Source organism: Ochotona curzoniae, unplaced genomic scaffold (assembly GCF_017591425.1).
Source record: "Ochotona curzoniae isolate NIBS_2020 unplaced genomic scaffold, NIBS_Ocur_1.0 contig_517, whole genome shotgun sequence".
NCBI classification, from domain to species: Eukaryota; Metazoa; Chordata; class Mammalia; order Lagomorpha; family Ochotonidae; genus Ochotona; species Ochotona curzoniae.
The window spans coordinates 8238337-8256259 of record NW_024466454.1 but is presented as its reverse complement, the minus strand read 5'-3'; the positions used below and the strand labels follow the sequence as shown (position 1 = coordinate 8256259).

Below are 17923 nucleotides of genomic sequence, written 5' to 3'. Positions count from 1 at the left end.
GCAGGTTTGGAAGAGGCAAATTCTTTTAGCTTTTCTTTACTCTGGAAGAATTTTATTTCATTTTCAAAGATGAAAGAAAGCTTTGCAGGGTATGTTATCCTAGGCCGACAATTTTTTTCGTTTAGAATCTGGAATATGTCACTCCATTCTCTTCTTGCCTGTAGAGTTTCCTGTGAGAGATCTCCTGTGAGCTTAATTGGTACTCCTTTATATGTCAATTGATGTTTTTCACGTGCACATTTAAGGATCTTTTCCTTATGTTCAATTGAAGAGAGCTTGATAATCATATGTCTTGGTGAAGATCGCTTTTGATAAAGCCTGTTGGGAGTTCTGTGTCCCTCCTGGATCTTGTTTCCCAATTCTTTCTCCAGATTAGGGAAATTTTCCTTGTTTATTTCCTTAAATACCTTTGCAAACTCAGCTTCTCTTTCTGCACCTTCCGGGACTCCCATAACTCTTATATTTGGCCTCTTAATAGTGTCTTTCAATTCTTGAATACTTTTTTTGGCCTGATCCAGCTCTGCTTCCAGCTTTTTGTTTGCTTCCCCCTGGTGACAGGAGATATCTGCCAATTCTGAGATTTTTTCTTCTGCTTGCTTCATTCTATTTTGGAGACTCTCCACTGTACTTGTGATATGCTCTACTGTGTTCTTAATTTCTGATATACCAGCCTTGATTTCCTTTACTGCTTCCTTAAATTCTTTGAACTCTTGCATTAACTTCTCATTTTTGATCAGAAGCTTTAAAATGAGTCTTATGGATTCTGTGTGCCCCATTTTTTCAATGTCTTCCTCGGTTAACTCTGAGGTTGGCATAGGGTTTTGCTCCTTTGCAGGGGAGTTTTCAGTAATATTCATTGTGCCTTTGTCTCTTCTTTGCTCTTGATCATTGTACTTCTGGTTAGCAGAGTCTACTTCTTGGGGAGGTTTCTAAGCTGTGTCACCCACAGGTCTACAATGCGATTTTACTTATTGCAGTTGGTACACAACTTTTTGCTTGCAGCCACTTGTGCCACAACCTCCAGTGAGTTCCAGGTCTGGCTTCTTATGTCAGATATCCACCATGGTCTCCACAGCCCAGCTCTTGGCTCACCACTTTCCACCTCCTGTGATACCGTGCTGAGGCTGCACTGTTGTCTCTGCAACCTGTCTCCCTTTTCTGGTTGGAGTGGTTTCCAGGATTAAAGAGACACCAGGTGTCCTATCTAGTTAGGTTGTTGTTGGTGCTGATCTTGTCGGAACTTGTTGGACGCTAGGTCTGGGTGCCACACGGACCTGTTTTGACCAGTAAGATGCCACAGTCGGTATTATTTTCCTGCGGGACCTCAGCGAGTTCTTGCGAGCTCAGCACATGCGCAGTTCTCTGTTGTCCCTTGCAGTCCCAAAGCTATTGCCACTGTGCACAAAATGGCGCCCGATGTGCTACCACAACAGTTCTTGATCTGCTGGCTGTCAGGTCTGAGGGTTACCCAGACCTGCCCTGGATGGAACCCGTAGAATGCCACGTCGTTGCAGTTCACCAAGTCAGAAATGAGCTCACTCCCTCTCAGAGCATGCTCAGTCCTTTCCCTTGCCCTTTCCTCCTTAGGCAAAATGGCGCCCAATTCAGCTTTAGGGGGCTGACTGGGCTACAAAATCCTCGCTGTTCTCGCACTGCCCACCTGGGACCTGCTGCTCTGTCTCTGCTCCTAGTCAAATCAAACGGACCAGCAGGACAGACAGTTCCCCGTCTAGGTTCACCTCCCAAGCTGCCAGTGAAAGTCTCTTCCCACCTGGTTGCTGGTGGAATTCCGGCTGCTGGTGGAGTTTAGATCACCGTGCTGGAATATCATTCACTGCAACACCAAACTGCTGTGCCCGCTGCTTTCCTGTGTCTGTCAGTCTCCAGGTACCCCTCTGCTGTTGTTCTGTCCTTTCGTATTTCCTGAAATATGTCCTCTCTGCTTCATTCTGGTTAAATGCTTCTCCGTCCGTTTAAATGTGTCCTTACCCTATTCCGCCATCTTGATTCCTCCATTTTGCATAGTCAAATTCTTAATGTGAATTAGATAGAATCCTTCAAAGTAAAGACAGGTTTGAATGACTTCCATGTAAGCCTCGGTCTCTTTTACTATATACGTTGAAATATTTGCTTCCATTACTAATTTATAGCAGAAGATAGGTGATACTAGATACAATGAACTTCTGCTTAGAGAGTCATTCTCATTCTCTTGGTAATTCAAATTTACAAAATCCTGTCTCACCCATTTAACACTCCTTTTGTGTTTGTGTGTGTGTTTTACTACTGGAAGTACTGACTTTCATTAAGGGCCTCTATTTTGCCGAGCACTGTGCTTTACACAAATTCTCTCATTAAATGCATGTAAGTGTTTGGTGTCTTGCAGATGTCTAGGCTTAGTTCAACTTACTTGCACAACTGAACTTTCCTAGTATAATTTCATCATGTTCAATATTCAGGACAGACTGAATGTTAGAATGTACATCAAGCATAACTAATGGCACCCAGGCTTAAGTGCATCCATGGCCAGGAGTTCCTTAAAGTGTGGACATCTCCGTCAATACCATGCATATATCTAATTTCAGTCTACAGTCTGGTCCTGAGCCCCAGCCTAATAGTCAGGATCCTGATTTTCTCTCATGTACTCATCTTAGTTAATGCTGCGATTTTTCATCCTAAAATTCCTATCTACTTCAAATACTCTATCTACTTCAAATCATCTCACATTGTGGTTGTCCTAATGGATTTTCTTGGCTGTATAATACCCTTCATATGATAATAAACATAGCTTTTCCTTGCACTGACTTTAGTATAGAAAGGTAGCTCTTACTTTCTGTACAGCTTTGCATTCTAAGTAACACAGATACTCAGATACTTGTTTCCCTGTGTCCACAGATCTCCAGGTGCCCCCTGCTGTTGGCCTGTTCTCTCCTTTTTACTGGCATCTGCACTTTCTGTTTCACCCTGCCTGATGATTCTTCATCAGTTTAAACCTGTCCTCATCCTGTACTACCTTCTTGCCCCTCTGATACAATTGCCAAAGCTCTGTGATTTCTCCTGCCTCTAACCCAGGTTCCACCCACCCCCACTGATTTCCTGTATTTATTACAACAGTGCAGTTTTTTTTAGAGCTTTGTTTTGTGATTGTGAATGGTTGTACCAGAGGTTCTGCGTTGCGCTTTCCAGGGTATAAGGAAGCATTCAGGAGACCCAACAGATTGCTCTCTTTTCTTCTCATTCTAAAACAACAAGCAGTCCTCTTTCTTTGCATCTTTCAAAAATTTTCAGGCCTATTTGTCTTAGCTCAATGGAAACACAAAAGTGCCTTCAGACATTTATAACATGTATCTAACTTCCTAGTTTGTTTCAGTAAGCTGGTCTGATACAAATTAAGCTGCTGTTCTCACATAGGAATGTCTCCATACTTTTCTGAACAGAAAAGGTTTTCTGCAAAAGCTGCCAAAATCCCTAGTAGTAAAATGTTCTCAAATAGCCCCTGCCTCTACTCCTCCAGAGAGATTAGAATCCTTAAAAGAAATCAAAATACTAAGTTTTTTATATTAATTTTTTGTGTCCCAGTTATATCCTGTGTGAAGTAAGAATTAAAAACTAAAAAGTGCACAAGGTTACTCAGAGGCTTTGACACTTATAAATCACATATTGCACGGTTTGGAATGGAGTCAACAATCTGGTATTGTCAGTCACCGTTGTTAATCCATTTGTTTCTCTACAATTGCTATAATAAACATCTGATTTCTACATCTGATTCTCCAGCTAGCAGAGACACAACAGAGAAATTGGTCAATCATATAATTACAAGTACTTTAATAAAGCAGACTGGAATGTTATTTGCAATATCAGGTTATAGCAGAGTTCAACACAGTGGTGTAGATGTGGTGAGTTTGATGGCTCTTCAGACCTATCACAGTTGCGACAGATTCTATCTGTAACATGCAGCCGCATGCATCACAAAGAAGCACTTGACACATCCATGTTCAGGATTCAGAGACAGCAAAATCAATGATTCAAGCAAGAGCAAAAGTTTCATTACATCATTTGTTATATTACTGATTTTTCGTACATGTATTTGAGTGTGCATGAATGTTCACTGTGTTGCAGGAACTCTATCAAATAGGCACCTGGAAATAGGGAACTGTTATACCAATGTCTGTAAACGCTAGTGTTGTAGCAGAAATAGACACTGAGTATGTAATTGCAATTACAATGAATTAATTAATGAAATAATGAAATAATTAAAGAAAATATACAAGATCCTATAATAATAGTATTGTTATTTTGCTCTGGAGTTTCAGGAAGTGTTTCCCACAGGTTGGGAGACAATATTTAGGTTCATACCTGTAGCAGAACTATCAATTACATAGTTAAAGGAAGGAAGTATATTTAAAGTAGAAGTACTGCATAGGAAACAGTCTTGTTACAGGTGCTACTCTATAGATAGGTTTAAGCATTTGGAAGAAAACCAGACAAAAGAAAAAATTATTGAAATCAGGAAACAAATCAGGGCCATATTCAGAAACACAAGTATATATTAAGATGTTGTCTTTATTCCAAGAATTTGCTTATCCAAGCATTGTGGTGATTAAAAGATGGAAGAAAAAAGCTGTTTAGGTAGGGTTTGAGTCACTATGATTTCATTAGAAATTAAAAATGGAAGCAAAGAAAAATTTAAATATAACACATGTGAATATTCTTCAAATAATTCATGAGAAATTCATATGAGATACTAGATGTAGATTCAAATTATTTCTACACAAATAAGTTACTTCTTAATTCTTCTCTCATGAAGGTTTTAAAGTATCCGTGTTTTTTAACCGCACTCAGTTTTCTTTCACTATTATATTCATACCGTGCAATTATATCAAATTTCACACACAACAAAGCAGGAATCACTAAGAAAATATTTTCCTGCTGATCTCTTTCTTAAAGGCCCCTTTAATCTCATTATTTCTGAGACTATAAATGAGGGGATTCAACATGGGGATCACCACCATGTAAAACACAGACACCACCTTGTTCTGGTCAGTTGAGTAGCTGGACTTGGGCATCACATAAATGAAGGTAATGGTCCCGAAGAACAGAGTGACTGCTGTGAGGTGGGAGGTGCAGGTAGAGAAGGCCTTACGGCGTCCCTCAGTGGAGCGCATCTTCAGGATGGTGATGAGGATGTAGATGTAGGAGACAGCTATGACAAACACTGTGACCACAATGATGGAGCCAGCAGTAAATGAGGGAACAATTGCAGGGACACTGACATCAGAACAGGAGAGTTCAACCAAAGGGGCAAAATCACAGAAAAAGTGGTTGACTCTGTTGGGTCCACAGAAGAGTAAACAATAGAAGCATATAGTAAAAGACCAAGTGTTGAGAAAACCACCTATGTAAGCAAATGTAACTAATTTGACACAGACTTGTGTGGACATTTTGGTTGAATAAATCAGTGGGTTACAGATGGCCACGAATCGATCATATGCCATGGCAGCCAGAAGGAAGCACTCACTTGACCCAAAGAAAACAACTGAGCCAAGCTGGACGGCACATCCGATGTAGGATATTGTGTTTCTGTCCACCAGGAAGTTGACAAGCATGTTGGGTGTGACAGAAGATGAATAGCCTATGTCAGCAAAAGCCAAGTGGCTCAGAAAGAAGTACATGGGATGATGTAGCTGAGGAGAGATTCTGATCAGAATGATGGTGCTGAGATTTCCAGACACAGTGACCAGGTAGATGCATAGGAAGAGCATGAAGAGGATGACTCGTAGGATTGGATCATCTGTTAAGCCCAGCAGGATGAACTCTGACACTGTAGTGAGGTTCCCATTCACCAGGAAATCCATGGGACAATGAGTGTGCTGACAAAATCAACCTTTGAAGAAAAGATAATGCTGAAGGATTTTTAAGCATATAAATAATAGGAGTTATGCACAAATGTGTTATTCAATCAAAATTTGAACTTTTAGCTTATATCTTTATTCTGGAGTTCTGAATCTCTATTCTCACAAACTAATTTGAGGAATGTTTACAGCAGAAATGTGTATTTTGATAAATATTTCTAAGATGTAACTAAGTGAGCTTGAAGCTAGAGCTTTATACATTTGAGATTTATGAAAATGAAAACTGAGTAGTACCTATAACAACAAAGAGTGTGTACGTGTCAGAGTATCTAATGGAGATGAACATGCATTGGATGGTTATTAAATTAGATTCATAAGACTGAAAATCATATCAGTGCAAGTTTTTGGCTTGGTCATTTAGCTGATGATGAGGATATATGGGTTTCTAATTGGAATGCCTGGATTCAGTTCCCTGCTCCAGCTGCAGTTCCTGGTTCTCTCTCATGCAGACACTGAGGGGCAGCAGTAATGGCTCAAGTACTGTGGTGCCTGTCACCATATGGGAGACCTGGATTGAGTTTCACTTACTGCAGCAAGGGAACCAACAGATTGCAGATGATTTTTCCCCTTTTCTGACTCTATTTTCCCTGAATGGAAAATAACACATGTAAACATAGATATGTTCCATTTTGACTTTTCTCAAAATAACATTGTTTCTTCTCTTATAAGATGAGGAAACAAGTTTAAAAAGATTGAGTTACTTACCTAACATTAGATGGGAAATAGTAGTATTAGAAGAGGAATCACAGTCAAGCAAGCTCAATTCAGGCCTTTTGTTCAGTAACTATGAGATACACGAAATATAAGGAATAGTTTTTGAGGCTGCATGTTCTTGCAAATGAGAGATAGCCGGTTTGGCCTTTCATTTTTCTCTGTGGTAAAATATTACAAGGTTCTCGTTTCGTTATGTAGTTTGCAGTGTATCAATAAACAAGTCAGCTAATTTTAAAAAGAAAAAAGTATCAGTAGTCATAAAACAACAAGATGTTAGAAAGTGAATAGGGTTATAAATGAAGTTGCCTATTGCCAACTGGTTATTTTAGCATATCCTATCAAAATATTTCATTATTGAAAATACCAGTATAACCACATGCCAAACATGTGATTGAAAATTAACCATAGTTGACAAATGCTTCATGACATATATCAAATATTAGTGTTTTAAGATTTCAGTATTGCAGTAATGAAACATTATTTTAAGCATAAGGCTGCATACGATTTCAGCCTAAAACATTTTTCCCCAGGACCCCTTAGCTTATGACCAGATTGATATTCCTGCCCAGAGTTTAATTGCTTTATATGCTTGTCTTGGTGACTGTAACGCTAACCACATACAAAAAGTAGGTCTTCCAGAAGATAATTACAATAGTTATGGTTACTAACAAAATCATTTCACATCTTATGAATACATTAGCATGACAGCTGAATGCTCACTTTAGATAGTACTAAAGGCCATAGTTCTGGTCTTCTGAGTAGACATATGAGAAATCTTGGTCAAATGAATTATATCTGTCTACTGATAGTAATTTTGAAGGTAGAAAATCAGGTTAATGCAGCTCAGGTCACTTGCCAACTATTCTCTGATTACATTTGCCCTGAATCTGAGCTATGGCTGGTGAGTACAGATACAACTTGAAAGAGAAAGGTATAATCAGATGACTGATGAAGTCAGTAAACATAACAAAATAGACTCACGAAAGCCTAATATTACCTGTTGATAGAAGAGTTTGCTGTAATCATGGAGTAAGGAATTCTGAAGTCATTATTATAATACAGCCTGGCTATGTTCTAGTATAGTTTTCCTTTGGGGACAAATCTCTGAGGATTCTAGAAATTCAAATGTGAATTCGAAAGCACCAGCAATCATTATCATATTCTAGAGTACACATTGATTATTTCAATTAAGTTCACAAAAACACGACCTTCAAGGGTCCTGTCAATTCTGAAATGATCCGTTTCCTGTTTTTACATTGCTGACACATTTTCACTGCATAGTCATTGAGCATATATTATAATAAACTGTTTCAAGCAAATTTAAGTTTTTGTTCACTTAGGTATTTCAGACTAAAGATCACTAAACACTAAACTTGTTTGTACAACTGTATACATTTTTTTCAAATTGGGGACATTTAGCATATCCAGCGTCTGTCTCATTTCTGTGGGTATCTGTGTTGCCTTTTCTCATCTGAGCTGTGATCTTCTTGAGTTTCAGAATATAATGAATAATTTTCATTTTATTATGAACATTTTGTATGTTATATCACAAATCTCTGGATCATTTTCCATATCTTAGTAGGCAGTCCTCCTATGTCTTTGCTTCACAATGCCTGCAAAAGGTGAGAGGTATATTCTGCTTCCTACTGGGTGTACAGACTCCAATCTGCTAAAGTGGAGTTGTGAACAACGCCTGCTTTCCAGATGGAAGCAGAGACTCACCACCACCCTGCCCTGTGGACTACATGCTAGTGTATGTCTCCTTGCTTCTGGCTTAACGTTGCTCACTGGTGGATTCTCCCACCATTACAAGAAGAAAGAATGGTTGGAAGTTTCTTGTAATAAGGGCATGAGCTCAGCTGTCCTTTGTGCCCAAGGGAAGGGAATAGCAATCTAGTCCCATCCAACAGCATCTCATTATGTCTTGTTGTTTCCAGATAACAGGGAGATTCACTTGTGTGGTGAACCCCACTCACGGTAGGTAGGATAATGGGAGGAATAGTGAAGTGAAGACCAACTCCCTGACTGGCTGCACTGAAAGTGGAGCAGAAGTGGTTACCATTTTCCCTTATCATTTGTCTGCGGTTGGATGGATATTGCCAAAAGTTTCCTCTTCTGTTCATACCACCCTTTTCTCAGTGTTTTTCACTAGGAATGTCAGGCTTTTATTTGAGCATCTTTTTCATTGTTAAACAAATCTGGGGGCCAACAAATTGGTTCCCTGGCCAAATTTCTAGCTCCATGTGCTGGCATCCCATATGGGTGCCACTTCATGTCCTAGCTGCTGCACTTTCAATCTAGCTCCTTGCTTTTAGCTTTGGATAGCAGTAGAGGATGGCTCAGGTTCTTGGGACCTGGTACCTACATGAGATGTTTTGGGGAATCTTCTAGTTCATGGCTTCAGATTGGCTGAGCTCCGGTCATTATGGTCCCTTGGAGAGTGAGCCAGTTGTTGCAAGATCTTTCTCTGTACTTCTCCTCTCTATAAATCTAAAAAATTATACAAACTTTTAAAAATCCTGTTAGGTGGAGGTCTCTACTCTAGGGTGTATGAAGCAAATCTCTTTATGTCTTGTTGCTGAAACCTTTAAATATGTGAAAAGCAGCCACACAAAGAAAAGCGTCCTTCATTGCTACCCTTGTTATTCCTCATGTCCTAAGCTCCAGAAATGTCTACCCTCCTTTCTTCACTCAAAGTGTTTATCCCATTAGTAGCTGTGTACTTTCATGGTTATTTCTGAGGGCAGGTGTTGTATGAGGGAAGTTTTATGAGGGATGGTGTAACCTCCTCTCTATGGATCTAGAAAGACATGCTTTCAAACTTTTTTTAAAAAAGTATCCAGCTGCTTATTTGTTTTACTTGAACTAATTCATAGAATACAAATTTATGTTCCAGTTTCAAATGAGGATATTCATATACATTGAATATAAAAGGTGTACGAGAAATAATATGGCAGATAAAATCCTCTGGTTTTGAAGTATTCTTCAGTAGTTCTCACTACAACTCTTCACCAAGTACGTGACTTAAATGAAGTCACCATGCTGATCAGATACAGTGACCTTGACTTCTAGAGTAACTGTCATGTGCCTCAGTTGCATCCTTTATAAAGCAATAGCTGAGGAAAAACATAATTGGGGTATTTTAAGAATGTATTGAATTAATTCCTTTTTAAAAGATTTATTGATTTTTAATTGGAAAGGCAAACACACAAAGAGAAAGATACAGAGAGAAAGATCTTCCATTTGCTGGTTCTCTCCCACAATGGTCAGGTCTCCCACATTGGTGCAGGGTGCTAAGGCTTTGAATCATCCTCTACTGCTTTCCCAGGCCACAAACAGGGAGCTGGAAGGGAAATGGATCAGCCGGGACACAAACTGACTTTCATATGGAATCCTGGTGCATGCAAGGCTTGGATTTAGCCACCAGGCTATTGTGTCAGGTCCAGAATTTTTAAATTCCTGTGAATCATTGTGAACAGGGCTCAGAATGGAGTCAGGAGTCTCAGTAGCAGTGGTTTATAACACAATTAAAGCTTTACCATTGTTTCTACTGTCCTATTGCTGCTAACCTTGACTTTAGCTTGCAGTTGCACATTTTTTGAACACAAAGGAGCAAGTTATTTGATTGTGTATGATGGCAGATATTTAAATAAAGTAGGTAGGGGCAGGGGCCAGTGTTGTGTTGTAGCAAAAGTGGCATCCCAGTTCATGGACCAGCGGTTCCTCTTCTGTCCGAGCTCCAGGCTAGGATGGCCTAAGTGTTTAGGCCTCTCCACCTGTGTGGGAGAGCTGGATAACTTTCTGGCTCCTGGAATCAGCGTGGACTAGACTTCTACATTGTGGCCATTTGGTTAGTGAACCAGTAGATGAAAGATCTCTCTGTCTTTCCTTCTCTCTGTAACGTTCTTCATTTCTTTCTCTTTCTCACCTTTTCTGTTTTCCTTCTCTCTGTTTTCATATTACAAGCTAGTGTTTATTTCTAAAATATACCAAAAATAAATCTGTGAATCAAATAAATGAATAGTTGTCTTTATAAAGGAGTTTGAAATCCACTGATTCTCTCCCCAGGTGGCTGCAAAGGCTAGGGCTTTGCTAGGATGAAGTCAGGAGCCCAGATTGTCTTCTGTGTCTTCTGCAAGGGCTCAAGCAGTAGGGTCATCTTCTGCTCTTTTCCCAGGTATATTAGTAGGGAGCTGGATGGGCGGTGGAATAGCCAGGACTTGAACTGCTCCCCAAATAGGGTGCTGATGCTGCAGGGGAATGCTTACCATTTACCATAGCACAGAGATAAAGATAAGTTAAAACACAATTTAAGATAGGCAGTTATACTATTTGCTAATCTGAATCATAAAAAACATTTCTCAACAATCTTCAGATTAATATGGTATTATTACCAGCAGAACAGACTGAATGTAGTTTCTAGACTGAATTGTAAGAATATAGTACTTACAAAATACTTTGAGATGAGGATAACATTGTAGATTGCCAACTGAGCCACTTTGAATGACCCTAGAATTGTTTTTTTTTCTTTTCTTTTTTTTTCTTATTATATATACTTTTGAATTACTTTGTATTATGTGACACAGTTCTATATAGGCACTGGGATTCTCCAACCACTCTCCAAACCCTCTCCCCATGGTTGGCTCCTCCCCGCCGTTTCGCAACCACAGTTCAGGTTCGGTTGAGATTCCCTCAGAATTGTATAACCAAGGGCTGGTTTGTGAAGTGCACTTCCAGTCCCACTTAATGCTGATGTGCTAATGTTCCCCCTTACTGCATAGGCAGCAGAATGTGGCCCAAGTACCAAGTTCTGGCACCATTTTAAAAGATCTCAATAGGATTTTTGCCTCCTGGCTTAGGCCAGGTCCAAACCTGGTTATTGTAGACACTTGAGAACTAAACCAGCAGGTGAAACGATCTTCTGAATACTATACTGCTCTTTCTCCCTCTATGTGTATATATATATAATATGTATTTCATATATAAAATATAAAATATAATGTATAATATATATGCAATTCACTGTCTTCTCAAAATGAATATCTGTGCTGAAATGCTTAAATTTCCTTAGAGCCAATGGGGATGACGTGATAATATATATGTTTTTATAAAAAACTTAGTTATATTTTTAGCAGGACATGACAAGGTATTAAATAACAAATGGTAAGTGTCCAGCTGATCAATGGTCAGGATCCAAAGTCTATATAAACAGCGATAGAAGGAAGAGTGAAAGTTTTCATTAGTCATCATTATTTTTCATTCAGATCAGATGCACATTTCTATTCATGATGACGTAGGAACTGTGTGAAAATGAGAAACTTGAAGTTCTTGTACCTATCTGCAATGAAGGTTCCAGAATTGTGGTGGAGACAAACACTGAATATGTGAACATTGTTTCAATGAGGATTCAAAGAATGTACTTCGGTCTTTGGATTGGCTCAGCTCTTGCCTTTGCAGCATTTGTGGATTGAAGCAATGAATGAAAGATCTTCCTCTCTTTGTATCTCTCTGTAAATATGTGTTTCCAATAAAAATAAATAAATCTTTTTAAAACAGAGTTGTTGATTTCATTCTAAACTGTGTAGAAGATTACCAAATATCCATAGTTTTATGTCTATCATTGTATATGGAAAATGAAATGGAATGTTGTATGAGGAAAGGAAAGCAGATGCAGGTTGCATTACTCAAGGTTCTTCAGATAAACATCACATATATACACCGCTTCGTGTGTGTGGTTATGAATATGTGTGTGTCTATGAAATTGAGAAAAGGAGCATGCTTGAGAGAAACTTAAATGACCTTGTTCAGGGCATTTTGGGGGATGACAAGTCACAAAACAATGGGGCAGGTAAGCTTAAAACAAAAAAGACCAGCTACAGATGATGTTGCAAAACTAAGTCCAAAACTTCTCTGAAGGTAGACTCCTAACTTTTATGAGCACCCCAGTCTTTAAAGGTCCTCATATGATTAGAAAAGCCACACATTGTGGTGGATAATCTGCTTTAGTTAATATCTGCTGACATACATAATACTCACATCTACAAGACACCATCAGAATAATATTTGGACCCTTGCAGAACCAGTCAACAAAACATTGTACCCTATTCAAGCTGATACATAAAGTCAATTATCACAAGGATGCCTTTAAATCAAAATGCAAAAGGGAAAGCTTGAGTGTTATAATGAAGGTGCCAACAAGTGGTAGCCAACTGTTGAACTTAGAATTTACAAGACGGATCTAAATGTTGCAGTATGGGTGGGGAGCAAAAATAAACTGTGGTCAGGCCATGAATCCACAAATTGAGTCAATGATAGTATGATAGTACCTAGTACTGGGCAGGGATGGGGTGAAGTTGGGTAATGAAAAGAGATAGGGAAATACAAATTCTCTAGTTGTCAGAATGTAGGTATGTTATCTATACAGCAGAATGCACGCTAAGATTCTCAGCAGTAGCACTGTCTGCATCCCTCAATTTCCTCAGCTAGAGGTGAGTCTGACCACAAAGAATTCACTCAGGAGATTTCTTCTACTTCTTTTGTGCCATGACAGGAAATCTAATGATTTCTTCAGAGTATATCACCGCTATATTCCTATCTGATATAGGAATTCCCAGGTTATTCAGATACATCTTATCCTTTGCTTATCCTTAAATCCCCAAGTTGGATTTAAAACGCAGGAGCACACACAAACTTATTAAGGATCTCAGCCGGTTACAGTAGCTAAGTGGCTGAAGTCCTTGCCTTGCACACCTAGGATCTCATATGGGCACTGGTTCATATCCCAACATCCCTGTTTCTCATCCAGTTCCCTGCTTGTGGCCAGGGAAAGCAGTCAGGGACGACCAAAGAACTTGGGATCTGCACCCACATGTGATACCTGAAAGAGGCTCTGTGAGCCTGGCTGTGGATTTACAAAGCTCCAGCTGCTGTAACCACTAGGGAGTGAATCAACAAATGGCAGATCTTCCACTCTGTGTTTCTGCCTCTCTGTGTATCTGACTTTTCATTAAATATAAATTTTTTTAGAAAAAAATAGTAGGGATCCAAAACTCATCATGGCCAGAGGACCCTATTCGATGAAATGTATCCCTAGCAAATTATTCCTATGTGATACTTTTCATTTCATCTTAGAATGCACAGTCATACTAACCATAGCTATTATCCTTGTTTAAAAGAAGATGCTGTTGAAAATAAACTTAAAGATTGTAAGCATGTAAATGCAAGCATAGCATAGAAAATTTTATTTGAAATAACAAAAGGTTTAAATAATTTCCAATGTGCCATTTACAACATTGTTCTCTGAAGTATAAATTTAACTTATTCATATCAGTGTGGGTATACAGTTTAGTATTCAATATCTGAAAGTCTGCTTCAATTTACTCAACTTCAAGTAAATTTATATGTACACATTTATTCCAAGTATAGCCACTCAACTTGCTTTAACTCTACTCATGTGATGTTATTACATCGAAATCTACAGAAACTACAATCTTCAATAAAGCAATACTTTCTTACCAAGCCGTCTCTTCAGAGCTCCTTTAATCTCATTATTTCTGAGACTATAAATGAGCGGGTTCAACATGGGGATCACCACCATGTAGAACACAGACACTACCTTGTTCTGGTCAGTTGAGTAGCTGGACTTGGGCATCACATAAATGAAGATAATGGTCCCGAAGAACAGAGTGACTGCTGTGAGGTGGGAGGTGCAGGTAGAGAAGGCCTTACGGCGTCCCTCAGTGGAGCGCATCTTCAGGATGGTGATGAGGATGTAGATGTAGGAGACAGCTATGACAAACACTGTGATTATAATGGTGGGGCCAGCAGTAAATGAGGGAATAACTGCAGAGACACTGACATCAGAACAGGAGAGTTCAACCAAAGGGGCAAAATCACAGAAAAAGTGGTTGACTCTGTTGGGTCCACAGAAGAGTAAATAGAAGAAAGAAAATATGAAAGTAAAAGCATTAAGAAACCCAACTACATAAACCATTACCAGTAACTGGACACAGACTTGTGTGGACATTTTGGTTGAATAGAGCAGTGGGTGACAAATTGCCACAAAGCGGTCATATGCCATGGCAGCTAGGAAGCTGGCATCAGATGTTCCAAAGAAAGCTCCTGAGCCAAGCTGAGTGGCACATCCAAAGTAGGAGATTGTGCTTTTGTTCCTCAAGAAGTTGACAAGCATGTTGGGTATGACAGAAGATGAAATGCCCATGTCAACAAAAGCCAGTTGGCTCAGTAAGAAGTACATGGGCTGATGGAGCTGAGGAGAGATTCTGATCAGAATGACGGTGCTGAGATTTCCAGACACAGTCACCAGGAAGATACATAGGAAGAGCGTGAAGAGGATGACTTGTAGGATTGGATCATCTGTTAAGCCCAGCAGGATGAACTCTGACACTGTAGTGAGGTTCCCATCCATCGTGAATCTGAGGTAGAATAGGTGCTGACAAAATCAACCTGTGAAGATAATGTATCAATGGATGTAGAGACATCAAGGTTTCATTTCTATTAGTATGTGCTTGGAAGTCATTGTTAACAAATTAATCACGTGTGTAAAATTTGCATTAGTGTTTTCTTTTATTCTGGAGTGCCAGGGTTTATATCTTCTTAGTTATTGTATTGAGCTTTCCTGTGTTTTCGAAGCTGTTGATAGTAGAAACACCAGAAAATGGCTTAAAATAATATCTATATGTTTTGTGTGTACGATTTAGCTTATTTTTATTTGAGTGAGAGAGGAGACAGCAGTATTTGTTCATGCAGTGATTTGTTCCTTAGGTGCCAGGAAGAGCTGGGGTTGGCCCTGGTTGAGACCAGGAGTCAGGAATTCAGTCTGGATGTCCCTCATGGGGAGCTGGGAGCCAGGTCCCTGAGCCATCTTCCACTGCCTCCCTGCATGCTCATTATAGAAAACTGGAACCTGATGAGGAGGCAGAGCTCACAGCATAACCACTCTAAAATGGGGTACAGGAACCCCACGGAACACCTAAAGGACTGCACCAAACACTGCTTCATTTAAATGTATAAACAAATTTCTAAGTGGATTTTAATGTAAAGCTTCAAAATTTTGAGGTATAGGAAAATAACAAAAAGGAATGAAACAAAAGAGTAAATGTGAAATGGGTAAAATCATTCTATGAAATGAAGAGTTGAGCAATAATCACATTTATTGAATGATTTCTAAGTTATGTCACAAGATTCTAAGTTTCACAGTGAGTTCATTTTTAAAGGCTATGAAATTATATTTACTGCTTTTATTTCCATTTAATGGGTAGAGAATTTGATCATTAATAAAATGTTGGGTTACCTAAAATTGCATAGAAATATTAGAATTGTACTATGAACTGCAGTCAGTCCTGGTCATTAATAGTCATACGTGCTAATTACATGATGGTATTGTACACATTTAATTTGGGGATAATAGCTGTAGGTCATTCAGTTTTGTGACAGCCAATGCATAACAGAGATACCTAGTTGCATAGTTCAAAATTGCAATAATTTTTATTGAGAGGCAGAGACATGTGGAATTTTTATTGCAATAATTTTTATCGAGAGGCAGAAATATTCAGAAAGTACGTGTTTCTGTCACTGGTTTGCTCTGAAATCCATGCAGTGGTCTGGGCTGAAGCTAGGAGACTGGGACTTAATCCAGGTCTTCCGTCTGGTTGATAGGAACCCAAATGCTTGAGCTATTACCACTGCCCAACAGGGTGTGCATTAGAAGCAAGTTGGAGTCAGGAAATGTCACCCAGGCACTCTGGGGTGGGGTGCTACCTTGAAATGCTAAGCTATGTGCCTACCCCAGGCCGTCTTTTAAAGGAGAAGTATAGTGCTCTTGAAAGGACAAGAAAGATTCAGAAAGGAATTGGAAATTAAAGTTATGAACAAGGTTATCATAAAGTTAGGAACTATTTTTAATACTTCCAGTGAAAATAGTTTGTAAATGTTTCAAATCACAGAAGAATCACTTGAAAAATCTTTTTGCAATTATACATCTAGAGCATAATTGAATCAATGTTTAATTTTTTGTCATAGCAGTCTTTTCTAACTGGAATAGTGTAAAATGAAATAATATTACCATCAACATAGTTTACTCAGCAGCCAGTGTTGTGGTATAACAGGTTATGCAGTCATCTTCAGTGGTGTGGTATTTCATAAGAGCACCAGTTCAAGTCCTGGCTATTCCACTTCTGATTCATTTCCTTGTTCATGTTCTTGTAAAAGAAAGCAGCTGCAGTGGGTCCCGTACATACACACGAGAAACTCAGATGAAGCTCCTGGCTCCTGGTGTCAGCAGCCTTTTGGTGAATGAAGTCAGATGCTCTCCCTCTTGTTGTCTCCATCTTCCTCTGTATCTCTGCCTTTCAAATAAATAAATTTTAACAAAAAACAACAGCAACAGCAAAAATTCAGTCAGCTCAGTGGTTTGAGACTAATGTGGCCACGTTCATATTTTTCTCCTTATCTTTACCAGAGCATTTGGATAGTTTATTATATAAGATTCAAACCAATATTTAAAAAGAGTAAATATTAACCAGCAGTATATAAAAAACATTTCAATTCCCATGAACATGTTATAATTGGATACTGATGTTTAGTTGGCAGAAATCTATTTGAGGTTCTGAGATTTTCGGTGTGAGTAAATGATAAATCTCTAAATCAGCATTACATCTGTTCAACAATAACTTGAAAATGGAAACCAATTCACATGAATTATTTTGTAACCATTAATGAAATCCTATTTACACTTTTTTGAGCTACTTTATCAATGCATCTGCAACCTTAGATGTTTATCATTTTTTTAAAATGTGAACAAATTTCCTAATTTCTATGCTGCAATTTAGGAGCATCATGATACTTCCCACCCTCTTCTTTTTCCTGCTATTGTTCCTGAACCATCTTCCTCCTCTTGGAGTTTTTCTTTAAAAATTTATTTACAACAATACTCTTTTACTTCACAGTCACAGGTTTAACACACGCTGCTGTGTAAAGATTTCAACAAGTAGCAACTAGGAATGAAATTAAAAAAGAAACTGTTCCTCAAGAATAAAGGCAATAGTACTTATAGAAAATATGTTCTTAAATGCTAAATAGAAACCAGTAAATTCACAAATACGAACATCTTACCTCTGAACTAAGAATTCATTCATCTTACTAGTAATTAATTCAGAGTCATGTATTATATAGCAGCCATGCTTTTGTGTTGTTTTCTCTTGAAGACGAGTCTCTGAAGATTCTGGAAATTCAGATGTGAATTGTAAAGCACCAGGGATCATCCTCACATCCTCCAGTGC

At 38.7% G+C, this 17923-nt stretch overlaps 2 protein-coding genes across 2 annotated transcripts; both read right to left on the bottom strand.

Annotated features, from left to right (window-relative positions):
* Window positions 1-4886: 4886 nt before the first annotated feature.
* LOC121162144 (olfactory receptor 478) lies at window positions 4887-5853 on the bottom strand. Its single transcript, XM_040988991.1, has one exon. It carries the CDS (start codon window positions 5850-5852, stop codon window positions 4908-4910), a length of 945 nt encoding a protein of 314 aa, XP_040844925.1. The 5' UTR covers window position 5853; the 3' UTR covers window positions 4887-4907.
* Window positions 5854-14115: 8262 nt separating this feature from the next.
* LOC121162178 (olfactory receptor 478-like) lies at window positions 14116-15057 on the bottom strand. The gene has a single exon (XM_040989019.1). It carries the CDS (start codon window positions 15049-15051, stop codon window positions 14116-14118), a length of 936 nt encoding a protein of 311 aa, XP_040844953.1. The 5' UTR covers window positions 15052-15057.
* Window positions 15058-17923: the final 2866 nt, after the last annotated feature.